Source organism: Ctenocephalides felis, unplaced genomic scaffold, assembly GCF_003426905.1.
Source record: "Ctenocephalides felis isolate EL2017-DRISC unplaced genomic scaffold, ASM342690v1 CF-g0.4_SCAFFOLD_03570, whole genome shotgun sequence".
NCBI lineage: Eukaryota > Metazoa > Arthropoda > Insecta > Siphonaptera > Pulicidae > Ctenocephalides > Ctenocephalides felis.
The window spans coordinates 9,502,784-9,526,509 of record NW_020539724.1 but is presented as its reverse complement, the minus strand read 5'-3'; the positions used below and the strand labels follow the sequence as shown (position 1 = coordinate 9,526,509).

The 23,726-nt window shown below is 29.0% G+C and overlaps 2 protein-coding genes and 1 non-coding gene across 4 annotated transcripts in view; 2 read left to right on the top strand and 1 right to left on the bottom strand.

Annotated features, from left to right (window-relative positions):
- On the top strand, positions 1-1,099 carry LOC113383281 (coactosin-like protein). The gene is made up of 4 exons (XM_026621540.1): positions 1-79; positions 195-305; positions 392-521; positions 796-1,099. The coding sequence occupies exons 1-4, from the start codon at positions 3-5 to the stop codon at positions 910-912; spliced, it is 435 nt and encodes a 144-aa protein (XP_026477325.1). The 5' UTR covers positions 1-2; the 3' UTR covers positions 913-1,099.
- Positions 1,100-1,882: 783 nt separating this feature from the next.
- Positions 1,883-23,726, top strand: part of LOC113382935 (influenza virus NS1A-binding protein-like) — a 33,761-nt gene continuing 11,917 nt past the window's right edge. Inside the window, exons 1-2 of one of the 2 annotated variants that reach the window (XM_026621189.1) lie at positions 1,883-2,013; positions 2,244-2,295. In XM_026621189.1, coding sequence (XP_026476974.1) covers positions 2,262-2,295 — 34 coding nt within the window. In that variant the 5' untranslated portion in view covers positions 1,883-2,013; positions 2,244-2,261. Of the gene's footprint in view, positions 2,014-2,243; positions 2,296-14,706; positions 15,019-23,726 lie in introns of those variants that run through there. The other variant, XM_026621190.1, reaches the window with a different exon arrangement.
- Trnap-ugg lies at positions 11,083-11,154 on the bottom strand. The gene has a single exon. It is a non-coding gene; the product is annotated as a tRNA-Pro (tRNA).

The window sequence follows — 23,726 nt, the reverse complement described above, 5'->3', positions numbered from 1 at the left end:
CCATGACAACAAGTTTAGATAGAGATACGGTCCGAGCGGCTTATGAGGACGTCAGAAGCGACTTATCCGATACAGACTGGTTAGTAATCTTCTGAGATAATATATCTAGATTATTTAAACACGTGATTTTCACACAAATCAAATAAAATGTCATATACAATATATATCTAATAAATCATTTCCTTTTCCGACAGGGCCGTCTTCAAATTCAGCGGTCCCCAAATAGTAGTCTCCGCCAAGGGTTGTGATTTTGCAGAGTTTAGGGAACAATTCGCTGAGAATGAACGTGCTTTTGGATATATCAGGTAAGTAAAATATTGACCAAATTATATATTACGTGTAAAAAACTTGTACTTTATTTTTATTTTTTAACTTGTACTTTATTATATAGATTGCAAATGGGGGATGAGATGTCAAAGCGCCGAAAGTTTTTGTTCCTGACGTGGGTCGGACCAGGTGTTGGTGTAATTAATAGAGCTAAAATGTCAACTGACAAAGCTATGGTGAAAGATATAATTACTGTAAGTTTCAGTATTTAGTAAGATAAAAGTGCAAACTTATCCCTATCAGTGTCGCCATTTTCGAGTAACAGATCACTCAATAATATACCTAAAAAGCTTCTTCTAAGAAGGATCATAGAGCTTATTTAAATTATTACTTACGTTAGTTTCCAATCCATTTTCGATTTGTCTTTATTCTTAGCTTTTGTAGACACACTGCACTTTTTATATTAAACATATAAATTACAACAATTATTAACAACAAATTTGACGCCATATTTGTTCATCCTTTTAGAACTTTGCGGTTGAGCTTCAAGCTGAAAACCAGTCAGAGCTTGAAGTTGAACAATTCAGAGACGCCCTGAATCGTGCCGGGGGTGCCAACTATGGCACAGGAGTGCGCGACATTTGAATGTCCTAATGACACAAATAAAAAAAGATATTTTTATAAAATTTATAACTTGTATGGTTATGTAACAAATTTTATTACGTTTTAGTTTTTTTAGTATATTGTAAACTACATATGTCTGTATTATATTTATATGAAGTATGTTGATAATGATGTGTTGCTATCATGATTTTAAAATTACCGGTTTAAATTGCATAGATAATTGAATTTGGATTAATATTTATAGACTTACATGTGCAAGAATGTTGAATTTTGATAATGTGACTTTTGTTTAAAATGCATTTGTATTTTTATAGTTTTTATAATGAAAAATATAGTTGTATACTATAACTTTATATAAACATGTTCTTAAGTCTGATTTGATAATAAATTAATTATTAATACACACTGCTGTATTTCTATCAAAAACATATCCTTCTAGAAATCAAGATTCTAGAAGATAGTATTCTCTATTTTATTCTTTACTTTTGACACAAAATTAAATTTTATAAATTCGTTTTATCCTTTCCATGTTGGTTTGAGACTTTGATATTCGTAACAGTTGGTAACATGATTTTAGATGTCGCGAGGGTTTCGATTTATAAATACTTTTAGTTCCTAAAACAATTTAAAGAATATTACTAAATATTAAATAAACATTAATAACGTAGTCTGTATAATTGGTATTCATCAATTCCATATAAAACGTTTCATTAAATGTTTGAGTTCTTGTAAAGCTAGTTATTAAATCTATTGAGCATATTATAGTATCATAAATTTAACATTATAAAGTTTTATTTCCTTTAAGTAATGTGTAAATACAGAGGATTTAATGATTAATAGAGTGCATAAAAATCAATTAAATGTAATTTGTTTTTCCCGCTCATATTCGTATAGATATCATTCAATATCCTCAAGTTCGCGCTACAGGATTACCAACCTAAGGAGGAAAAAATAATAGCCACAAGCGTCATTCACGCCGAAGCTCAATGCACTCGTATCTAGCGATTCAATGACTAAATTTATAATAAAATCTTTTTGTGATTTTTTCTGTGAATAATAAAATGTGTTATTTATGAAAGTGTTGTGCTATTAATTTGGAATATCTTGATTGATTTATACAAAGTAAGTAAATACATTTTCATTACATTTTCTTTAAGTTTTGTAGTTTCTTGTCACGGCTTTTGTTAAACAAAATAAAGCGTTAACAAACTGGGTAATATATTATTTGTAAGCAAATTAAAATATTGTTTATACAATTCTTCACGAATTTTATAATTTTTATGGTTGTCATCACAATTTTGCAAAGATTTACATTTTCGTAAAAAGTACAAAAGAAACCTGTCATGTTTCAGATTAAAAAAGGATTCAAAATGCCTAAACCTGAGATGAATGGACATGGACATGGTGAGTCAGAAATGTCATTTTTATAAAAAATTGTTTTTGTTTTGGATTGTAAAATAAACTTTGTGTATATAATATGTTTTTGTCACGTGCAAAATGTTACGGAAATTGCTTTGGAAATAATATTTATTTACAATTACAATCGAAAAACGTAAAAACACTAATCAAATTAGTTAAATGTCATTTATTACTTGCGGTATAAGCATTTTGCAAATATTCGAAATTTGAGGTTATGTTGCACGAATCACCTCGTTTTATTTGTTGGTGTATTTTTATTCATTTCAATAATTTTACAAACTTATCTTGTTTATGTGAAATACAAAAGCTAGTACCTTTTATTAGTTCTGATTCAAAATATATGGCACCATTGTTTTGAGGTGTTTCTTATATGTTTATTGGATCAATAAAAAGATATTATATACACTTGGGAGAATAAAGCTGTTCAAGTATCTTACTTGAATGAATTTCTTACTTGTTAATTATTTAAGTGCTTTGCTAACAACATATTATATATATATATATATATATATATATATATATATAAATATATAGGCATAAATATTTATAGCATTTTGTATTATGAGTGGAATGAATATAAATTGTGTAAATAACAACTCTCTACAATATGCACTAACTCTATTTCATAAAATGTTAAGTTACAGATTTTTCAAATCTTATCAGTGTGAAATTAATAGAAAAAATATTAACACATTTTATAAATAATTTGTTATATATTTTAAAATAAGTAATTTATATAATGTGTTAATATATTTTTGAATTTTGCACTGATGGTGAGATAAATCATGGTCTGGAAAGTTTGTTATTTAGTACTTTATTATGGAATAAAGTTGCAAAAATGAAGTGCAGTTTGTTATTATTCATATAGTTGATATTTATTTTACTCATGATATAAATTAACTCTATATATATTATATACTAATAATAGATAATTCACAATGTGCATATAGAATTTTATCATTTGTCAATATCATTATACACAAATTTATTCATTTATTCATAATTATGTTTCTACATAAGTTAGAAAGCTTAATTGCTATTTACAATTGGTATTCAAGATACCATTAATTTATCTGCATTTTATAGTGGTATAGGATCTAAGAATAATTTGTTTTTATTAACAATTTTTTTAACTTGTCTCTATTGGAGCAATTTTCCTATACCACCAACTAATACTGAAAATCTGCAACATATTGATATACAATTTCATATATATTTGTTATTTCCTATATAGAGATTTATTTTGACTTTTATACAATTGGACGGATACTGGTAACTTTTAGTCTACTGACTGTTACAAATTATATGGTAATCAGGTAATGATTTCAATTATCCTTTCCAAATGGTTCAAAAAATACAAGCTAGTTATCAGATGAGGCCAATACCTTTGGGACTAGGTTGTAAATTATATGGTGACAAAAATGCATATGCCCACCCCGAAAATGCAAATTTGAAATAGTGTCTGTTTCACTTGCATATTAAAGATTTCATTTATCCTTGGTTTAAATAATTCAGTCTATTTGCCAGTTGACGTCAACACCTGTGGAGTCAGTCTATTGTCCAATTTTGCGCGCAATTGGTTCAACGAACTTTCTTCTTGACGGACCTTCCTTATGGATCTGAGAACTTATTTGCATACATAGTACTTTTATTTTTTTCATGAAGTCAGTTTGCATACTATACTATAGACTCGGCCGTTTATAACAGCTGAACATGTGACTTGATTCATGGGTTTTTTGTTGGGTGTCTGGATAGTGCACGCTATGGTAATAATAAAAATTATACTCCAAGTTCCAAAAACTTTGCTCTATATCTTTAACACTATTGATTTCGAAGTATCACACTTATTTGTTTAACCATGATGAATATTTTATCATGTGTATTTGATGACTCAGTTGAATACGATTATTTGCTGTATGTCATCTACAATGTATAGAACAATATAAAATGAGATCATCAGTATTAGTTTACATTAGAAATTGTAACATATGATACAATGCATCAGTGTTTTTGCTACAGTGTTTGATTTATCGATTACTCTGTTATTGTTTATTGGTTTGAATGTGCGAACTATAAATCCCAACTGCTCAATTATGCAATACTGAAATAGTATGATACATTGGTAAAAATAAAAATAGCATTTATTAATAGAGAAGTATTCGTAAATCGTTATTTATCTATTATATAAAAATAAGTCGGGTTTTCTTTCCTGACGATATAACTGCAGAACGCACGAATCTATTTCTACGATTTTGCATTCGTTGGAAAGGTCTCGGGCTCCGTGAGGTTTATAGCAAAAAAAATAAAGAAAGATTTCAACAGAAAAGCGGAAAACACCTTTTCTTTTTTCACATACAGCGTCATCTCTGATACATAGCATACACTACAAACTGATATTTTTTGTTTGACTGCTACTCATTTGTTTGACAGCTACTCATTGTTCTCTACTAAGTTAATTTGATGTGACACACCGGCATTGCGTTCACTGTGAAATGGTGCAAAAAAAGTAAAAAAATAAGCTATTCGTTTCCTAACATTTCAATTGGAAACCTTCAAATCAATCACGTGTATTGTGTAAATTTTATTCAATTTAAACAGCAGGCAATTTTTTCCTTCATCTTTTAATCACCAAACGAAATGTTACTTAAAATGAAACCATCTGGTGGTGAAACGGAGTTCGCCCGGTTTGCTTTTAGTCTTTTATATTTTTAATAGAGCATAATATGTCAATTATTGCTTATTTATTGGCTTTGAAAGTAGCTTGTACATAAAGTACTATTACCACTTTTGTATTCATTATCCTGCTTCCCTTCCCTTGGAGATTGCGTCCAAATTTCATCAGTTTGCGTATTGTTGTCTAAACCAAGCGCCAACCAATCAATTATCTTTATTGTTTATTTGTCCTAGTTGTTAATTTACTTGACACTTTGTTCTTGACTTCAAGAACCTTTCAAATAAAAAATGGACTTTGGTTTTCCTAGAGATTCTCGTGACCTTAGATGACCACGTCAACAAACCGCACGTTGCGCGAAAATTTAACTGTTTGATCCTTTGCCAAAACGGTCACAACTTGTCACGAGAATTAGGCTTCGGATGTGAATGAAAACGCCCACGGTGTTAAATTATTTCAAATTCTATTCAATTATTATATTAGTTGAAACCAATACCAATTGATGAATCAAAACTCAAATTTGATGATGACCTTGTTGAAGTTGGGCTTAAAAACTGAGACAAAAAATTCTTTGCTAATACAATTTAATTTGGCGCTAATCAGTAAAATTTAATAGGCCAAAATCTATTATTCATGGATATATAGATTCTCATGGTCATATCTTGTTATTGTTGAGTGTATAAAGCATCTGACATGTTTTTCAACGTATTGTTTTTATGAAAGGCTAGTTATTTGTTATATTATTATATCTCCGGGTCAAAAACCGATACAAATTTGTCGTGCATCAATAGATTCTTCTTTTCAAATTGAGATAAACATCTGTCAAGAAATTGGATGACCTAGATAGATATTGGTAAAAATATGTTTTTCTGTTATGACGAACAATACTGCTAGGGAGTTCTATAAAATGTTTTTGCTTCTTTAAGTATAAAATTGGAACTTCTTTTTTTGGCGATTGATTTATCTTTCAATGCTTCTTAAAAATTTCGTTGCTTTATTTAAAAATTATTCTCTATTTTGCAAAACTTAATTAATAGCTTCAACTGGTTTATACCAGACAGATAACTCAAGATCAAAGGTCAAATCTTTTTTCGATAAAGTACCGAATTATCATCAGAATTTTGGGATGTGCGAATTAATAAAGATAAAATAATAATCCAACGTATTTAATCTTTAATATGTTGCTGGTTTCCTCAATTTTTTATAATAAAATACTGCTATCAACATAGACCATGAGTCGTTTTATAAAAGGAATTAAGAAGCTTTTTTTAGAGTTGAAATTCAGATTAGGAATGCTTTCAGTATTCGAAGTCAGTATCATTCATACTTCCTTATTGACTGTCATTGCTTTTGATTGTAGAACCTTGTCCTTGATTTTGAATATTTTGGTCGTGAAATAATTTTTATTTGCGAATGACTTGCTTAATAAATCTTGACGTCAAACACAAGCAAAGCAACCGTTAAATTTAATATTTGCTCAGTTATTTAATTGTTGGTTATAGCCATACATCTTAAAATATTAATGAGGAATATGAATAGAAAATTTCTGAAGCATATTTTGATAATTTAAAAACATTATCTCATGCCATGTATCAGCATGTATTTTTGGTGAACGTTTTTCCTCCTTCACTCGGACTTGTTTTTGCATGCATTCATTCTATTTTGTGTTTAACTATAAAATCAATTTTCTAGAATTTTCTGATCGGTCTATATTACATTCAGTAGTATTATAAGCCATAATTTTAGTTGGCTGGTCATATTTAAAATGTTAACTTTATCAATATGTATTAGAGTTCTCCAGACAGGCTGGTCTATGTCACCTGCAATGGTCCAATGGTACTAGTAGATTTTTATTTCGTTATTGATTTTGTTTGAGATTTTTATTTCACGTGGCCAAAATTTTAATTTATCTCTCGGATTAAATACAGTAGGTTTTATTTCTATAAAAACTCTTAAAGTTTAAAAATGATACCAGTGTCGAAACGTTGACCTCATATCGTCTTCTGAAACTAATGCGTGTACTAAGAGTCTATCAATAGAAGCAACAGTGGCTATATAAGTCTGGCAACAGACATAGAATCCTCTTGGCTGATATTATTGTTAGATAAGCTTATTTTAAACTCGATTACCAAATAGAATTACCGGCAAGATTTATTGCAAAGACGCGACAATAATGGAACTTTTTTGAAAAAACTAAAATTCAGCCTCCACTGTTACTATGAGAGTCTCGAGAAATGTGAAAAGATTTGTTATCGCATTTTGACGATAATTGTGAAATCTATAACTAATTAATTTGCAAAGAGATACTCATTTGAAATTGATGCTTTGAGAGAAAAAAGATTTTTCTGGCGTCCTGATTCTTCTGATTGACTTCTTAGGTACAACACAAAGCAAATATTTGTTTTATTATTGAAAACAAACTTAATGCAAAAATTGTACGCACATGCAAGGCCAGGTTTATGTTTTTAACAGAAAATTCGATTTGCTAATTTTATATTTTAAGTCATTCTGGATGTAGAAGAGCCAAAATTTGAGTTGTTCGTCGTTTTCTCAAAAACATCTGCTCCTATTTCAAAATTTTGACCCATTGGAACTCGATGAGGATTGTCTCTATTAATTGTGTGTAGCTACTTTCCAATTTATTAGTCTATCAAAATTAGGTCCATAAATCCAAATTATATTTAATTACCTTTTAAAACTCAGTTTGCAAAAAAGTTATATTTTCATTTAATATTGAAAAAAACACGATTTTGCTTTCAAAGCACTTATTGAGTTCTTGTCTAGACTTCTGTATCGATCGGCTTCATGAGTTATAATGTTGTTACCCATTGAATGCTAAAGCTTTTTCTTTGTAAATATTATGCATTTTCTTATATTGATGTACATACTTCTTGTAGTGTAAACATTAATACAGATTTTATGGGATCTGGCTATAAATTCTGATTGTAAAACTTGAAATTATCTGCTAGTAAAAGAATTACGATTTAATAAAATGTTTTATACATGATACAACCTCGTAAATATTGTGTATTTTTGAATATTTTAATAGTGGCAGACAGTATTATCTTTTACGATATGAATAAGTTTTTATACACTAAGAAAATAAGTCAATCTTTCAATATTCGTTTAAATGTATCGATTTTCAACGATATCAATTACCTCAATTCTTAGAAACATAGGTTCGATATCAAATATCGTTCGGCGTCTATTTGTCTGTGTAGCCTCATTTAAAATAATGAGCAGTAGTCAACGTAAAATACTTATAATCTAATTGACCTTTCAGTCACGAATACGCTCTGTTCTTTATTGAAAAGCGGGTCATTAAAATATCTACTAAAGTAGTTAAAGTAAAATATTTTATTTGAAATATAGTAAAAAATTGACAAAAAAGAGTTGTTAGATTAGAGATCTAACTAGAACTTTATGTAAGAAAATATTTCATATTTCATAGTTAAAGTATTAGGTATGACCCTTCTGTAATAAATTAAAAAATAACACTTTTTGATATTGTTAGAATACGGAAATCATTTTTATTTGAAATTTGTTTTAACATACGCAATTCGTGATAAGATTAAATGCTACTATATATACGTAAAACATGTAATCTATCTACTATTTCAAAATTACGTAATTTTTTATCACCATGATAATTTTGGAGCGAACGATGACTTTTAGAATAAAGAAGAAATTAAATAGCAACGTAATCGTACGTTTTTATTCGGTTGGATTTAATAAAACTATTGTTTTATATTCAGGTTAACTTTATAACTTATAGAGGTGTGTCTATAACTCTACCTGTTTGTATCATATTAAATAAAGAAATTTGTTTTCTTTGATGGCAAATTTTGCATTAAAATGAAGTCGTTAGGATGAAGATTTATTTTACTGCACAAAAGTACTTTGCTGTATTTTGCGCTGCAGTGTTTGGAACAATGCCATTTGCTTTAAAGTTACACAATTTTTGCAACACATTTGGTTCGATGTAAAGATAATTGTATTGTTGTTGGAAAATGGAAAGATAGAATTTGAGAAATATATAAAACTTCAATCAAATGCAGACAAATCTTTTGCTGGATAATATGAATGATTCAATAATAGAATGTAATCAATGTGTAAAGAGATAATTTCAGGGATTAAGTGAGTAAATGATATAATGCTGGTCTTAACATACTGCCCTGCGGTACTCCGATTGTAGATAGAACACTCAAAGTGTAATCTTTGATTTCTCTTCACACTTTTCGTTTTAACTGAACAGATGCGTTCATAAAATGAAAAGGTGTATCTTATCAAGCAAAAATAAATCTCAAGCTTACATTTATTTCGTATTCATGATACTTTTATTTATTTTTCTGGCAATATGAATACGCTATATTAATCAGTCATGAGATGTGAAATCACATGAATTGAACTGAACGCTTCGTCAAGCCGAATATATTAAATTATTCAAGTACGCAAATCGTCAGACGTCGAGAGCGCTCAATGTGACTGAGACCCCTTTTCATCATTTCATTAACATATATTTTGCAGTTCAATGCTTTCATATTCAATGAACTTGTATATTTAACGAAGTACTCAAATGACATGGCTATAAATATAATATAAAAATGAAGTGAAATACATAAAAAATAAAAGTGATTAACTTGCCTTAAGGCAAAGTTCCAACTTCTCCTACTGTGCATGGCACCTTACTCTATAATTTGAACTCAAAATAATAAAAAAAAAATGTGACAATATAATGTTATGTCATATGATTGATTGCACTTTCTGATAAATTATAAAATAATCAGCAGTAATATTTTTCTCTCATTAAAATTATCTCTATTATAGAAGTTTCTTTGGTCTTGTTTCTTCTTGTTTCAGTAGTTTCCTTAACATGTTGATGAGTCTTAAATTTTAAATCCAGAATTGAGACAGAATTATCAAATTTACAAAGATTCTACAGATTATTATTAAAAAAATATAATGATAATGATAAATCTTACAAGTTTTCCGATAAATTTACGTTCGTTGACCCGTTTCACTTCCTAGTCTACCGATCGTACGAGTTTTATAGACTTGTAGTACAACATGTCTAGAAACAAGGCCATTGGAATTTTATGCCCTCTTTAAACGACCGATGGATTATGGATGATTCATTTATCACCATATATTATGTACCATTGTAGATTTTTTAACAAAACTATATTTTTTCATATGATGGTCGCGCAACTGGTTGCATGTTCGTGCTAATTTTCATGTTTCGTGTGCCATAAAACCATTAGTCTTATTAAATTAAAGTGTTTACACCGGAAAACGTTCTTGTGTTGTTTCTTTAAGTAATTAGTTTCCGAGACGTTCTTTATTTTTGCACGTATTCTATTTTTTTGGCTTGGTAAATTATTCGACTTTCATAATCCTCACAGTTCGCTAAAAATTCGTTAATATTAAAACAAATAGTGAGAATACTTCAAATCTTCCAAACATCTTTTTCTAGTTAAATAGTAATAATTTTCAGCTACTAACATTATTGAATTTTTTTTATTTTGCTATTTTTTTTTTTTTTTTTTTGATGAATTTTTCATTAGTCAAAATTTGTTTCTGTTAGCACTAATGTGTCTTACGTTATATTTGACTGAACACATGTACCAGCGTTTGCGCAATATTTGTCCTAGGTTCTTCATTTAAACTTGGCACTAATTGTCTATTAAATTTGTTTGTTTAACGTGTTAATTGTTTAACGACCAATTACAATCCAGATATTTTACGCCTGTCGGAATTTTGAAATAAGTCTTTCAAATGACATGGCTAATAAAAATTTATGCATATTTATAAATAGCAAAATGGAGTTATTTATATATTTATTGCATTTTCAAATAACACAAATTATGAAAATTTGTATTAAAAATTGATATTGCATTATTCACAATTTAATCAATAAATTTCTTTAACTTTTTTTATTTGTTTCATAACTATGTAACTTCAATGTTAGCACGTTTTATAATAAAATTTTTGATATTGCAATAAAACTTGTATTATTAGGAATTAGTAAAAGATACCTAGACTATCCGAAAGGATTCTAAATCAGTATTTGCAATAATTTAGTTTGATACGTTAAAAAGATAGGGCTCAACCGGGATTTGAACCCGGGACCTCTCGCACCCAAAGCGAGAATCATACCCCTAGACCATTGAGCCGCTTGAAGAATATCGAATGTTTCTCGGTTTCGTGTGTTGCGCCGAGAGTACTTTCAATTTGTATGATTTTAAATGATTATTTTACTGCAAATCTTATTATATTTTAATTAATTTATTAATTATTAATTTTTTTTCTAACGTTAGTCTCATTTTAAAGATGATCCTATCAAAATATTAATTTCAAAACCTTATAATTGTGGATTTTACTTGGCTTGATTTTTTTTCTTGAACTAGACACAAGATTTTTTGATCGTTTTTTTTTTTTATATTTTTTTTTTATTAAATTGAAATATATTTTGTATATCTCTAGACACAAGTGATTTTTTAATTTTTTAACTAAATTATTAATTTCTACTTTCAATATGTTTATATTAAAATAATATTTTTAAAACATCATTTGTATAAACTAAATTTTAGCTTATAACAAATTACTAAAACTTGTTTTCTTATAAATAAACTAGCAAACCGGGCGAACTCCGTATCACCACCAGATGGTTTTTTTTATGTAACATTTCGTTTGGCGATTAAAAGATGAAGACAAAAATTGCCTGCTGTTGAAATTGAATAAAAATTTGCACAATACATGTGATAAATTTGATGGTTTCCAATTGAAATGTTAGGAAACGAATAACTTATTTTTTTAACTTTTTTTGCATAATTTCACAGTGAACACAATGCCGGTTTATTACACGAAATTAACTGAGCAGAGAACAATGAGTAGCAGTCAAACAAAAAATATTAGTTTGTAGTACATGCTAAGTATCAGAGATGATGCTGTATGTGAAAAAGAAAAAGTTTTTTCCGCTTTTCTGTTGAAATCTTTCTTCAATTTTCTTTGTTATAAACCTCACGGAGCCCGAGACCTTTCCAACGAATGCAAAATCGTCGAAATCGGTTCGTGCGTTCTGGAGTTATATCGTCAGTAACGAAATCCCGACTTATTTTTATATAATAGATAAGGTTGTATCTCCCTTCCGTCTTTTTGCCTTTTGAATAAAGAGCAAAAAAGCGGAAGGGAGATATTTGACAACCTAATATATCAGATATTTTACGAAAATCTGTTTAAAAACTAATTGTCATTAATCCTTGCAGATTTTTCTTGACTCATATTTTTATTTAAAAATTTCGGTGCAAATTTAAATTTCTAAATCAAATACAGATTCAAAACTCGTTCCAAGTGGATGGAATATTTATAAGTTATAATACAACATTTCGCAACTACAATAAGTTTTTACACCGTAGAATATTTACATATATTGATAAGTTAAGTATTATAGAACTGCGTACAGACTTTGATTAATTATGTATTAGGAATTTCAAAATACATTATAATTATATCGATATGTAATTTCAACCGCAAGTATACAAAGCAATTTTTTTGTTATGAGATAAATAAAATTATAATATAGATTTCCTCTAATTAATCAGTAAATATTTATCCACGTGTTTGCAGATCTGACCGTCCTTGTCCTAGCGTATTAAAACTCACTAATTATGGTAATAATGATTATTCAGTATAACATATTAATTTTAGAATTATATATACATACATATATATATATATATATATATATATATATACATATACATATACATATATCTGGCCTGAGAGATACTTAAATATCTGCGCAAGTATCTAATAAGATTATACATTAACTTGATATATCTTCGACGTGTACAGAAGCCATGCCTTGGGAATCAAACCTACGCTAATTTATACGAAAATAGGAAAATCGATCTTTGGTTATATAATAATGATCCAATTTGGTGTTAAGAATATAAAATAATTTAATAAAAAAATTAAAATAATGGAGAAAAAACTGATACATCGACAGTACATCATTATTTTCGACATATAGACACAGTTGCCAAAAGTCAATCTTTGTAGTATTATTTTTTATGTTATAACAATTTATATATTCATCTCGATGATGAAAGTTTAATCGAAATGTTCGTACCGTATACTTATGTGCCATTAAAAAAAACTGGGTACTCCAAAATATAGACGTCGACGGCTTTGAGCAGATTTAGTGTGTCCTAATGGAAACCAGCTATGTTACATTTCATTGGCTTCCTTTCAACCGAATAAATCATAATAATGTTATGACTTAAAATAAAATCTCAATATTTAATGATACGAAATAAAATATTTTTCGGAATCATGTGCTTTTAAAATCTTCGCCTTCTAAAATGGACATGATGGTCAGACAAGATCGAACAGAATTTCAGATGTTTAAAAATAATTTGATGATTAGTCCATACTTATATTTCATAATCAATCATTATTTCCATGTCAGTCAAATATATCTGACGCTAAGAAGTTTGCATGAGTCATGTCAGACATATATGTCGAGAAAAAAGAGTTTTTACATAAGGCCATGTCAATCATATATTTTTGACATAAAAATAGTGTTTTTTAGGAATTTTGGCAAAACATTTTTTTTATTTGTTACATTAAGGGCCCAATTCTGCAAATTCTATCTTATCCTTTTTTCTTAGTTATAAAAACTTTGAAAATGCCATCTATTTGCTATAAGATCAGACCTGTTTTACGTATAAACAAACCCAGAAAACGCCTGATAGTACAGTAAATAGATAGTATTGTTACAGTTTTTAGTACCAAGAAAAACGGATATGATAGTGTATTTTTGTAACGTAGTTATAGAATTTATTAAAACTCTCCTTCGATCATTTAGGTTGTTGGGTTATAATTACCCTTGCTGTGAACTGTATTAAACACTGATTTGTTTGTATATTATGTATTTGTTGCAGTTCTAATTACAATCACTGATTTGTTACTAAGTTATAATGAAAGAAGATATATTTATTTTTATTGGTTATTCACATGTTGTTAAACGGACTATACTTTTAGAAGTGAACAACTAGTTCAATTAAACCACTCCGCTACCCTCTCTACCAGGGGTAGCAACCATTCCGTGTAAAGCTTAATGCCCTGAAGTTTGTCACCTTCATGGCCAATATAATAAAACGAAAAGACGTCCGAACAGATAGCGTTGCCACTGTGTTATAGTCTATGTTACCGTAGAATTGGTCTCTAAGTTTTCTTGATATACTTTTAACAAAATTATCTAATAGAGTTATCATGGCCCATATGGATTTTTTTTGTTGTGGGTGGTAGCGATTAACGTTTCAGGAACAAAAAATGAATCAATATGAAATAGTTATTTTATATTTTTATTATGTACCTTAGACTACCATAAAGGAGAACGGCAAATAATACGTTGCCATAACAACGTTATGTTATGATCTATCTCACCACATAGTTGACCCCTAATTTCTGAAAAAATAATACAGATACAATAATTTATTCCTACGTTTTATTTTCATGAATAATTAATAAATCTATATAAATAAGCTAATGTAACTTTGTCTTTTAATTAATTCAAAGTCAATTAAGAAATGCTAAAGTCATACAACTTAATAGCTCCAATCGCCCCACTACCGAAGGAAAAAAAGTACTCCATCTAGTTGAACAGTCTATCTTTTTCTTGTTTATTTCTGCCGGTATCGTTCCAATATTTTCATCTCTCTCTGGGTTCTTTATTATTCACTTACCTCATAACTTGTGGCTCGTCTAAAGCATTTGTTTTATTTTCTTTGTTGTACCTGTCTGTGTTCGGGTAGGACGAAAAAAATAGTTGGACCTCTGAATAGTTCATCCAAATTCATTGAATCAGTTGAAATACCAGAGGAATTTGACAGTATTGTGCAATATTATGAAGCTGGTTTTCTGTGAATTGTGTTCAGGAAGTCTAAGATATTTGTTGAATAGTTGAGGGATTTGATTTCGAGGAGAATTGTGTTTAAATTTGGAAGACGGAGGATTTGGAGCCATTTATTGGAGTAAGTTGCATGAACTGCACCAAAATATCTGATTTATTATATGGTGATATACATGTAATTTAACATTTATCATTTTTAATATAATTTATATATTCTTAATATTTAATGGGGAAGAGTTTTCTTTCTATATTTATAGAATACTGTATTTCAATTATAAACAAAGCGAATATATCCTGAAAGTCATTATTGTAAAATATTTAATCACTGGTAAACAAATGAACTATTGATCACAAAAAATTTAATTTTATTATAATTTATCGCCTAGTATCAATTACTATGCTTCAATTTATCAAGGTCTCTAATTGTTTCAACAGCCTTTGTTCCTTGTAAATGCTTCATAACCAATTTTGAGCACATTTAATTTTAAATTTGTTGTGAAATTTTATTAGTCCTATTTATCCTAATATGTTTTAATTTTCCATTTTATATATAAAATGCTAAACAATTATATTGCAAAATGCCTTATGTCTCCAACCACGTGCGTCATCCATTAAATTGCGTTCAACGTTGCAAATATTAATACGATTTGCAATATTGCATGTTTGCTTTATGAAATTATGTAATATAATTATTATTATAATTTTGTTGCTACAATGTTCATCTTTATTATACCAGTTTGACTATTTTTTTTCTTACGCATCCCATATATTCAAAACTTTTAATGAGCTAATTCCAAGTTTTATATTACAAGACACAATTACATAACTTGATTTAGTATTTTTATACATATATTTTTTTTATACAAGCAAATGAATTATTTCATGAAATGAGTGGCTGTTTTATAATTTGCCTTGGTTTTGTCATTAAAGCATTCCTTAATTCCTTAATTGCTGGAACTCAGCTGTCTTTATTTTGAAAAGGCTAAAAGATTGACAAAACTGTGTAATAAAATTATGATTTATATAATTTATTATATAAATTCCACAGGGCGAATGATTATGCGAATGGAAAATAATGTTTGTGTAATTATTTTCTTATGGCAATTTGTAAATAAAGGGTAATTGTTTTGCCATTTGTACAAGAAGTTATGGAATGTATTCTTTGTTGAATTTTTATGGTCTACTACTAAATAAATATCCTAAAATATTTTTAGCATTGAAATAATTAAGTTAAAAATTTTATAAACAATTTTTAGAAGTTGCATCATTTCATTAAAACTGATTGAAATCAGCAATCTTATTAATTCGACTGGGTTAATTTATCACTAAGTATTTAATCTTTAATTTAATTAATATGTTGCGTATTTGAATATTGTATTAATTCTACTATCTTATCACAATAAATGCTATGAGAATTTTTCATTATTATGATTTCAGTCGTGTGCATTAAATTTATCAGTGCGATAAGATAAGTTACAAAAAATCCGCAATTTTGTTTGTCTAATGTCGCTTAAATAATTGCATTTTTATCTGCAGGTAGTTAGTAGAATTTTATCTAAGCAATTTGGAATATGCATATATGAAACCTGAGTAAAATAAAGATAACGGTGTAAATGGTTTGGTTATTGCCAAAAATAATAAAAAAAAATACTTGTAGTAGTAATATAATAAATTTTTATGGATAAAATTACCGTGGTTGGTGTTTTCTTTTGTCACACATAAAGATGTCTGTTACCTGTAAATGTGTCCCTCGAAGCCAGTCAGTGCCAAGGCTTTCTTTGTACAGTGTCAGGGGTTCACGACCTTCAGGGCACGTGTCTGAAATACCTTGGGGAATCCGGCTTACTGTGCTACTTTTGAATTTCCTTCGTGTATTTAAGTTTCCAGTACACTTCAATATACATGGATGATATTATATATCAATAAAGCCAGGGGTTTTATCATTTCTTCGAGACTGGGATTGGAATAAAACATTTATTTGAACCTATGAGTTGATATAATATTGGTTTTGGCTTTTGAAGACTTAATTACATCTGTATAATTTTGAAAGGTTGCTTTTATATCTAAAATTTATTTGAGCACTAACGAGTATTATCCACGTGTGTTTCAAGTTTGTTTAAACCCAACTATAAAAAAAGTTGTGGTAGCCATCTAAATATTTGCTCGTGATAACAGATAATTAATGTCCTTGGCTTTGTAATTTTGTATACGTCACTAGTTTTATTTTAAATACAAAAAAATCACTGAAACTGCAACAATGTAAGTAAAAAACTGGAGTTCAAACAGAAGAAATAAAATTGTCTTTGGTCATGGTTTGGCCATGACTAAAACAAGCATTTTTTAGACTCTGTTGATTTATATTTTTAAAATACAATTATTGCTAAGATATTTTCTGAGAAATAGTTTTCCTTGGTTTATTTAATTACAAAATAGCTCTCTTTAATTGAATATTTTGCCAAACTCAATTGACGTCTTATAGATGAAGGTAAACTTTCGTAATATTCGCGCAATCAATCACCCAATCTCGTGACGGGTACCTAGTCGTACAAGTCTTGGCCAAAAATCAACAAACTTATTAACTTCGCTATTATAGACATATTTTTTTTCAATTTAGTTTTGCTTCTCCAAATATTATCAACCGTGACTTAGAAATAAGCGTGAAATCAGTAAATCCACATGCGGTTTATTTTATAAGGCGAAACTTATATTTTGTATTAAATGTCATTTTATGTTCGATACAACTCGGTAATAGAAGTTTTTCATGCACTTGGATTATAAATTTATTCCATTTATAGTTTTGTTTTAAAAGTAAATCTGGAGGATTTATGAAGTACCGCCAAGTTCTGAGTTATTTTTAGAGTTGTCGATAATCTGAGGTATTTCATTTTGGTATGTCCATAATCCTACTTTTTTAGACATAGTGAACTAATACAGATTTTTGTTTATTGAAGTCTACGTCAAAATAATTAAATTACATAATAACATTAAAAATCGAATGAAATTTATTTTACGAATATAATTACTCATTGGTTATTATTTTTCGAGCATACTTCAAATATTTGGCAAAATCGTGTTCATAATTCTCGCGTTTGATTATTATCAGAAATTTATGGCTGCTCAAGATTCAATATTTATGTTAAATGATTTTAATATATGAAACTATTTATCAACGAGATTGAAATTTAAGATCTCGTAACGTTATTTGGCAACGTTTCAATTATTCGAAAATTTCTCTTAATAGCCCAATGTTTAGAAATGTGAACTCTGAAAAATTAGGCAAAATAGTTATAAATGTGGGATTTTTTTGAAATGATATTTTTATTTAGAATCGAATCAATACAAGATCTTTTTGAATCGGTTAGTCGAATGGTTCAGATAATTTGTAGCCAATTATCGAGACACATATATCAAGTACTCTCTAACTCTTAAGTTTAATTAGATTAATTAAGTACTACGCATTTTATGTAATATATTCGCAGTTTAAAACTATGAATACATTCATAAATTTAATATTACGTAACTTCAGTTTTTTTCTGAACTGGATTAAAGCAGTTTTTATCGTGATTTTAACATAAATATTTCTGTATGATTCATTCTTGCATAATGAATCACAATATTGTTGACTAATCTGTTTACGATTTTTAAATAATTAATGTTTTCGCTCAACATAAATAATTATTGGAAATTATTATTGGAATTAGTTATATGACCTTGAATATAATATTGCAGAATTTATTTTAAAATTGATATTTTGTACTTGGCTCGTTACAAAATATCATATAATTATATGGTTTAATGTGATTTTTAAAAATTACGATTGTTTTATTTTTACGTGTACATACGATTATGAAAATGAAGTAAAAACACCATTATTACCTTGATAACAAATTTACATTAGACAATTTGTCTAGAATTTGTTTAGTCAAGTAACTAAATAAAAAACACTATTTTTTATGCCACAAATATATGACTGACATGGCCCAAGAAATTTGCAGGGCGATATGTCTAAATGTATGACATATATGTAAACTTTATATGCAAACTTTTTAGCGTCAGAGACATATGACTAACATGATGTGAAACTAGTCTAGTGTAATTTCGCATATCTCAAAAACTACCATATGAACCTAATTAAAATTTTTGTCATAATCTTGGTATTACCAAAAATATGACACTTTAAAAGTATAATAACAATGTGTGCCAAGTTTTATTAAATTCGTATAATCCGCTTTTGAGAAGATACCATGGTGCACTTAGGTCAAAAGCGCTCTCAACCTGAAACTAGGCTAGTTTCAGGTCAGATTGTAATCTCGCATGTCTCGAAAACTATCGAGAGAACCAATTTGAAGTTTTTGACTAAATCTTAGAAAATATAGCAACAATGTGTGCCAAGTTTCATTAAATTTGCATGATACGCTTTTGAGAAGATACCATGGTGCACTTAGGCCAAAAGTGCTCTCAACAGAGTGTAATTTCGCATATCTCGAAAACTATCGAATGAACCAAATTGAAATTTTTGTTACAATCTTGGTAAAGTATAATAACAACGTGTGCCAAGTTTCATTAAATTTACACGATCCGCTTTTGAGAAGATACCATGGTGCACTTAGGCCAAAAGTGCTCTCAACCTGAAACTAAGCTAGTTTTCAGGTCAGAGTGCATTCTCGCATATCTCGAAAACTATTGAATGAACCAATTTGAAATTTTTGTTACAATCTTGGTAAAGTATAATAACAATGTGTGCCAAGTTGCATTAAATGATACGCTTTTGAGAAGATAATATTTTGAGGTTATTCGTAAATTAGTTCAGTTGTATAGAGTTGCATAGAACGAAATTTTCCTGGTTTATATAAAATACAATTTTTCTATTCGAAATACAAAATAAAACAAAAATCTATATTTTATTCCATTCGATAAAAGTCCGTTGTTACTTTCACCTCGTTAAATATTGAATCACACAAACAAATTCATCGAACTGAAAAAATGCATAGCATCGCCCCCGACCTTCTGCAAGGACGTTCTCCGGTATAAACTGCGTCACTCTACAATATATACACGCACCTTGCTCTTCTTCTGTATCCCGGCTTGTATTGCTTGTTTTTCCATAATCGACCTTGTGCGCACTAGTTTCCGATATTTGTACCATCCAAGAGCATGGCTCTGCACACAGACAGGTGAATCCGACTTATATAATAGAAATATAGGTGTATTGAATAACGAAAATCGTGATCAGTTTAAGAAGGCTCTCTTTCATTAATCATGTGATCGATTTTTTTTTCTTATATATTTTAACAGCAATCAGAACCTTTCGTCCTATGAGCTGTTGGGCTGAAACATCTCCTTTCTTTGTATTTTTTAGATGGTAACCCAATGGTTAACCATCCATATTTGATGATTTTTTATTATTAGATTTAATTTAATAGGTGTGACTTTTTATTGGTGCAGTAATGCCGGGCAAGGGCTATTCTCACTTGGAAATATATTGCTATCTATACCTCCAAGTGAAAATCGTTGTCACTGCTGCCTGACAACAGGCTGCTCGAAGTGGGTATCGAACCCGGGACCTCTGAAACAAGTCCCGTCGCTCTGAACCACTTACCTACGGGCGAGCCCTCATTAATCATGTGTTCGATTTCTAAAGATTTTTGGACCCCTTCTAGACCCTTGGTGATACGTGGTGTTATTTAAATCACTCCTTCCCCACCAAACATCACGTGTATTTTCAGTACCTAGAAAAAATCGTAAAATTTTTGAAATTTTTTTTTTTGAAAAATTTTGAATTTTATTTAGTCACATAACTTATTTTTAATTGTATGCCTTTTTCTATTTAATGCTTTACATTGCATCTTAATTTTTGAGTAATTTTTAATTATTCTTACGAATTTTTTTTATAACCGGAATTATTCAGCGTTTTACATATTTCTTTCATTTTTACATATAATGATATTTAGTATTTTCAATATTAGATTCATTATTTTGTGGACTATGCCAGGATTCGATCCAAGGATCTCTGGCTTATGAAGCGAATCTTTATTTATTTTGTGTTCTTTAGTAGAATTCTTTTTACTAATATTAAGATGTTTCATGAGTATATCAATATACTTGATGATACAGATTCAACTTTTGGCAATCCAAATATTCATAAAACGCGTAACGTACTACACAATTATAAATTTTATTACTTCTCATAATATCATGTGTTGTGTATACTATTTTCAAATATTTAAAATTTAATCAGCGATAAGATTTTTGCGTCAGAAATTCAACAAATAATAAATGCACTTATCGAATAAAGAAAGGTGTGTTATAGTTCAATCAAATATTTAACAAACTGATAAGCACTGACGGAAGTTATAAATTACACATATGCATTTTTATATTGTGCTGATTTAACGATAAACAATGTATATTATTGATACATATTTATACCCGGTCAATACGTACCGATTTTGCGTCGTATTTGTATAAACAATTTCACTTGATATTTATAGTTGAAATTAATTTGCATAATATTGATACCAGCTCATGTGACAGTATAATTGTAGAGAGTTATGTTGTTTACATTTTTATATGAGGTATAAATGAAATACCTATGCAGATTCCTTTAAGGAAATAACAAATAATTGCTCGAATTATGATTTATTAGGTTAGTTATTTAAACGAAATAAAAAAATATTATTACACCTTTATGGTGCATAATTGTAATTGTAGGGCTCGCCCGTAGGTAAACGGTTAAGAGCGACGGGACTTGTTTCAGAGGTCCCGGGTTCGATACCCACTTCGAGCAGCCTGTTGTCAGGCAGCAGTGACAACGATTTTTACTTGAAAATATAGATAGCAATTTGTATCCAAGTAAAAATAGGCCTTGCCCGGCACTGCTGCACCAATAAAATGTCAGCTCTATTAGATTAATTCTAATAACAAAAAATCATCAAATATGGATTAACCATTGGGTTACCATCTAAAAAAAATACGAAGTAAGGAGAAGTTTCAGCCCAACAGCTCATAGGACCTAAGGTTCTGATTGCTGTTCAAAACTAATACAAAAAAAATGTAATTGTCAAGTTTGTTTGACTCTCTGAGGTTTATAAAATTTATGTTGTAAGACTCTCTCTGATACTTATAAGTTCATTTCTTTCTCAGAAGACTAATGCGCACTTCGATATACACATAAGAATAGGTATATTATAATCATACATAAAATTCTGTAAATGCTAATGCATGTTTCACGTAACTCTTCTCGAATAACTCGCGTTTTTCTAGATATTTTCCGGCCAATCTCGTTCTCATAAATGCCCGGAGAATGTGAATGAACGTTCTGGAAAACTCTTCTACGCTTTAACACTGAAAACGCGCATTACTATAACCCAGCTTCGCGTTGCTACGGCGTAGTACACGTAATGTGAAATGAAAACTCACCCCGAAGTAGAACATGGTCAAATCATAATACATACACTATCAGGAAAATTAATGGAAATGGAAGAGAAGCTTCATTTTTCTCCAAAGTGCAAAAAAACATTACATTGAATATTTACCTCGTTTAGATTTAGATAGATTTTTTATTATTTAATCTCCCGTAGGGTAAGTTATTGTGATCTCAAAAACATCGAAAATATTTTTTACGACCTTCTGAACATTTTGGCATACCTTGGAAAAAATTGATGTATGTGTGTATGTGCGGAAACATTTTTTGTCAACGATTTCGAGAGCACAGATTAACCGATTTGAATGATTAAAAAAACATTAGATTTTTATTGACAGAGAGACGTGTTGATTAGTTTTTGGCAAATGCAGGTCCTGCCGTTTCGAAGATACGTAGCAAAAAGTGTCAAAAATGGCAATTTAGTTTTTGAGAGAACGGATCATCTGATTTGAATGATTCAAAAAACATTTTACTTGTAATGGCGCATTGAAGAATTGTTCAAATTTTGGGAAAGCTGGTCTAACAGTTTCGAAGACCAAAAAAAAGGTTTTAAAAAATGTAATTTGGCGGACAAAAATGATCAGACATATGTATATCAAATGATCATTTGAAGATTCTCAACACTAAATGTAATTTTTTTTAATTTTCAAAAGAAATTTAAAGCTTATAAAAATTTTGAATGGCGGTATAGGAACTTCCAGCAATTTGTCTTAAGGCACGTTGTCATGCACCAATCACAATCTTAAGGTTTTGTAAGATTGTCAGCTCTACAACATTTATCATCCAAATATTAGGAAACTGGGATTCTTCAGCTCATTATTTTAGTAATTTTTTATAGTTTTTTTGTTCGATATTATTTTGAACATTTTTATAAATACTGTTTTTTGTATTAGAGTTTACTGGATGTCAAATCCGGCTCGAAGGACCAATGTTTTTTTTGATGATTTGATTGATTGAATTTTGAAGAACCAATTTATTTTAAAGTACTTTAATTATAACTGTATATATTTGCTTTATATTAATTACAAGTTATAATTGTATTTACAATAATTTCAATGTAAACAAATATCGTAATGATTGACTTTTTCATATGGTTTTGGATTGATTGCTTTTGTTGTTTATATCAATATAAATCGCACACTTTGATATGGCGCGAACAAATACTACATTATTTTTATCAAATTTCGTTTATGTTCGATACGTTTTTTTAACTACATTTTTTTATTGTACATTTAGTTTTCTTGATTACCTTAGCATATCTAGGTATTAATTTCCACTTTCATTAATTTTCCTGATAGTGTATGTATTATGATTTGACCATGCTCTACATCAGGGTGTGTTTTTATTAAACATTGCTAAAACTGTATTTTTAAATATTCGTATGAATGAGGGGCTATGCCACATAG

Coding starts and splice junctions, on each gene's coding strand:
- LOC113383281 (XM_026621540.1), top strand. CDS start 3: ATGACAACAAGTTTAGATAGAGATACGGTCCGAGCGGCTTATGAGGAC. Junction 80..194: donor GACTTATCCGATACAGACTG/GTTAGTAATCTT, acceptor CTTTTCCGACAG/GGCCGTCTTCAAATTCAGCG. Junction 306..391: donor CGTGCTTTTGGATATATCAG/GTAAGTAAAATA, acceptor TTTATTATATAG/ATTGCAAATGGGGGATGAGA.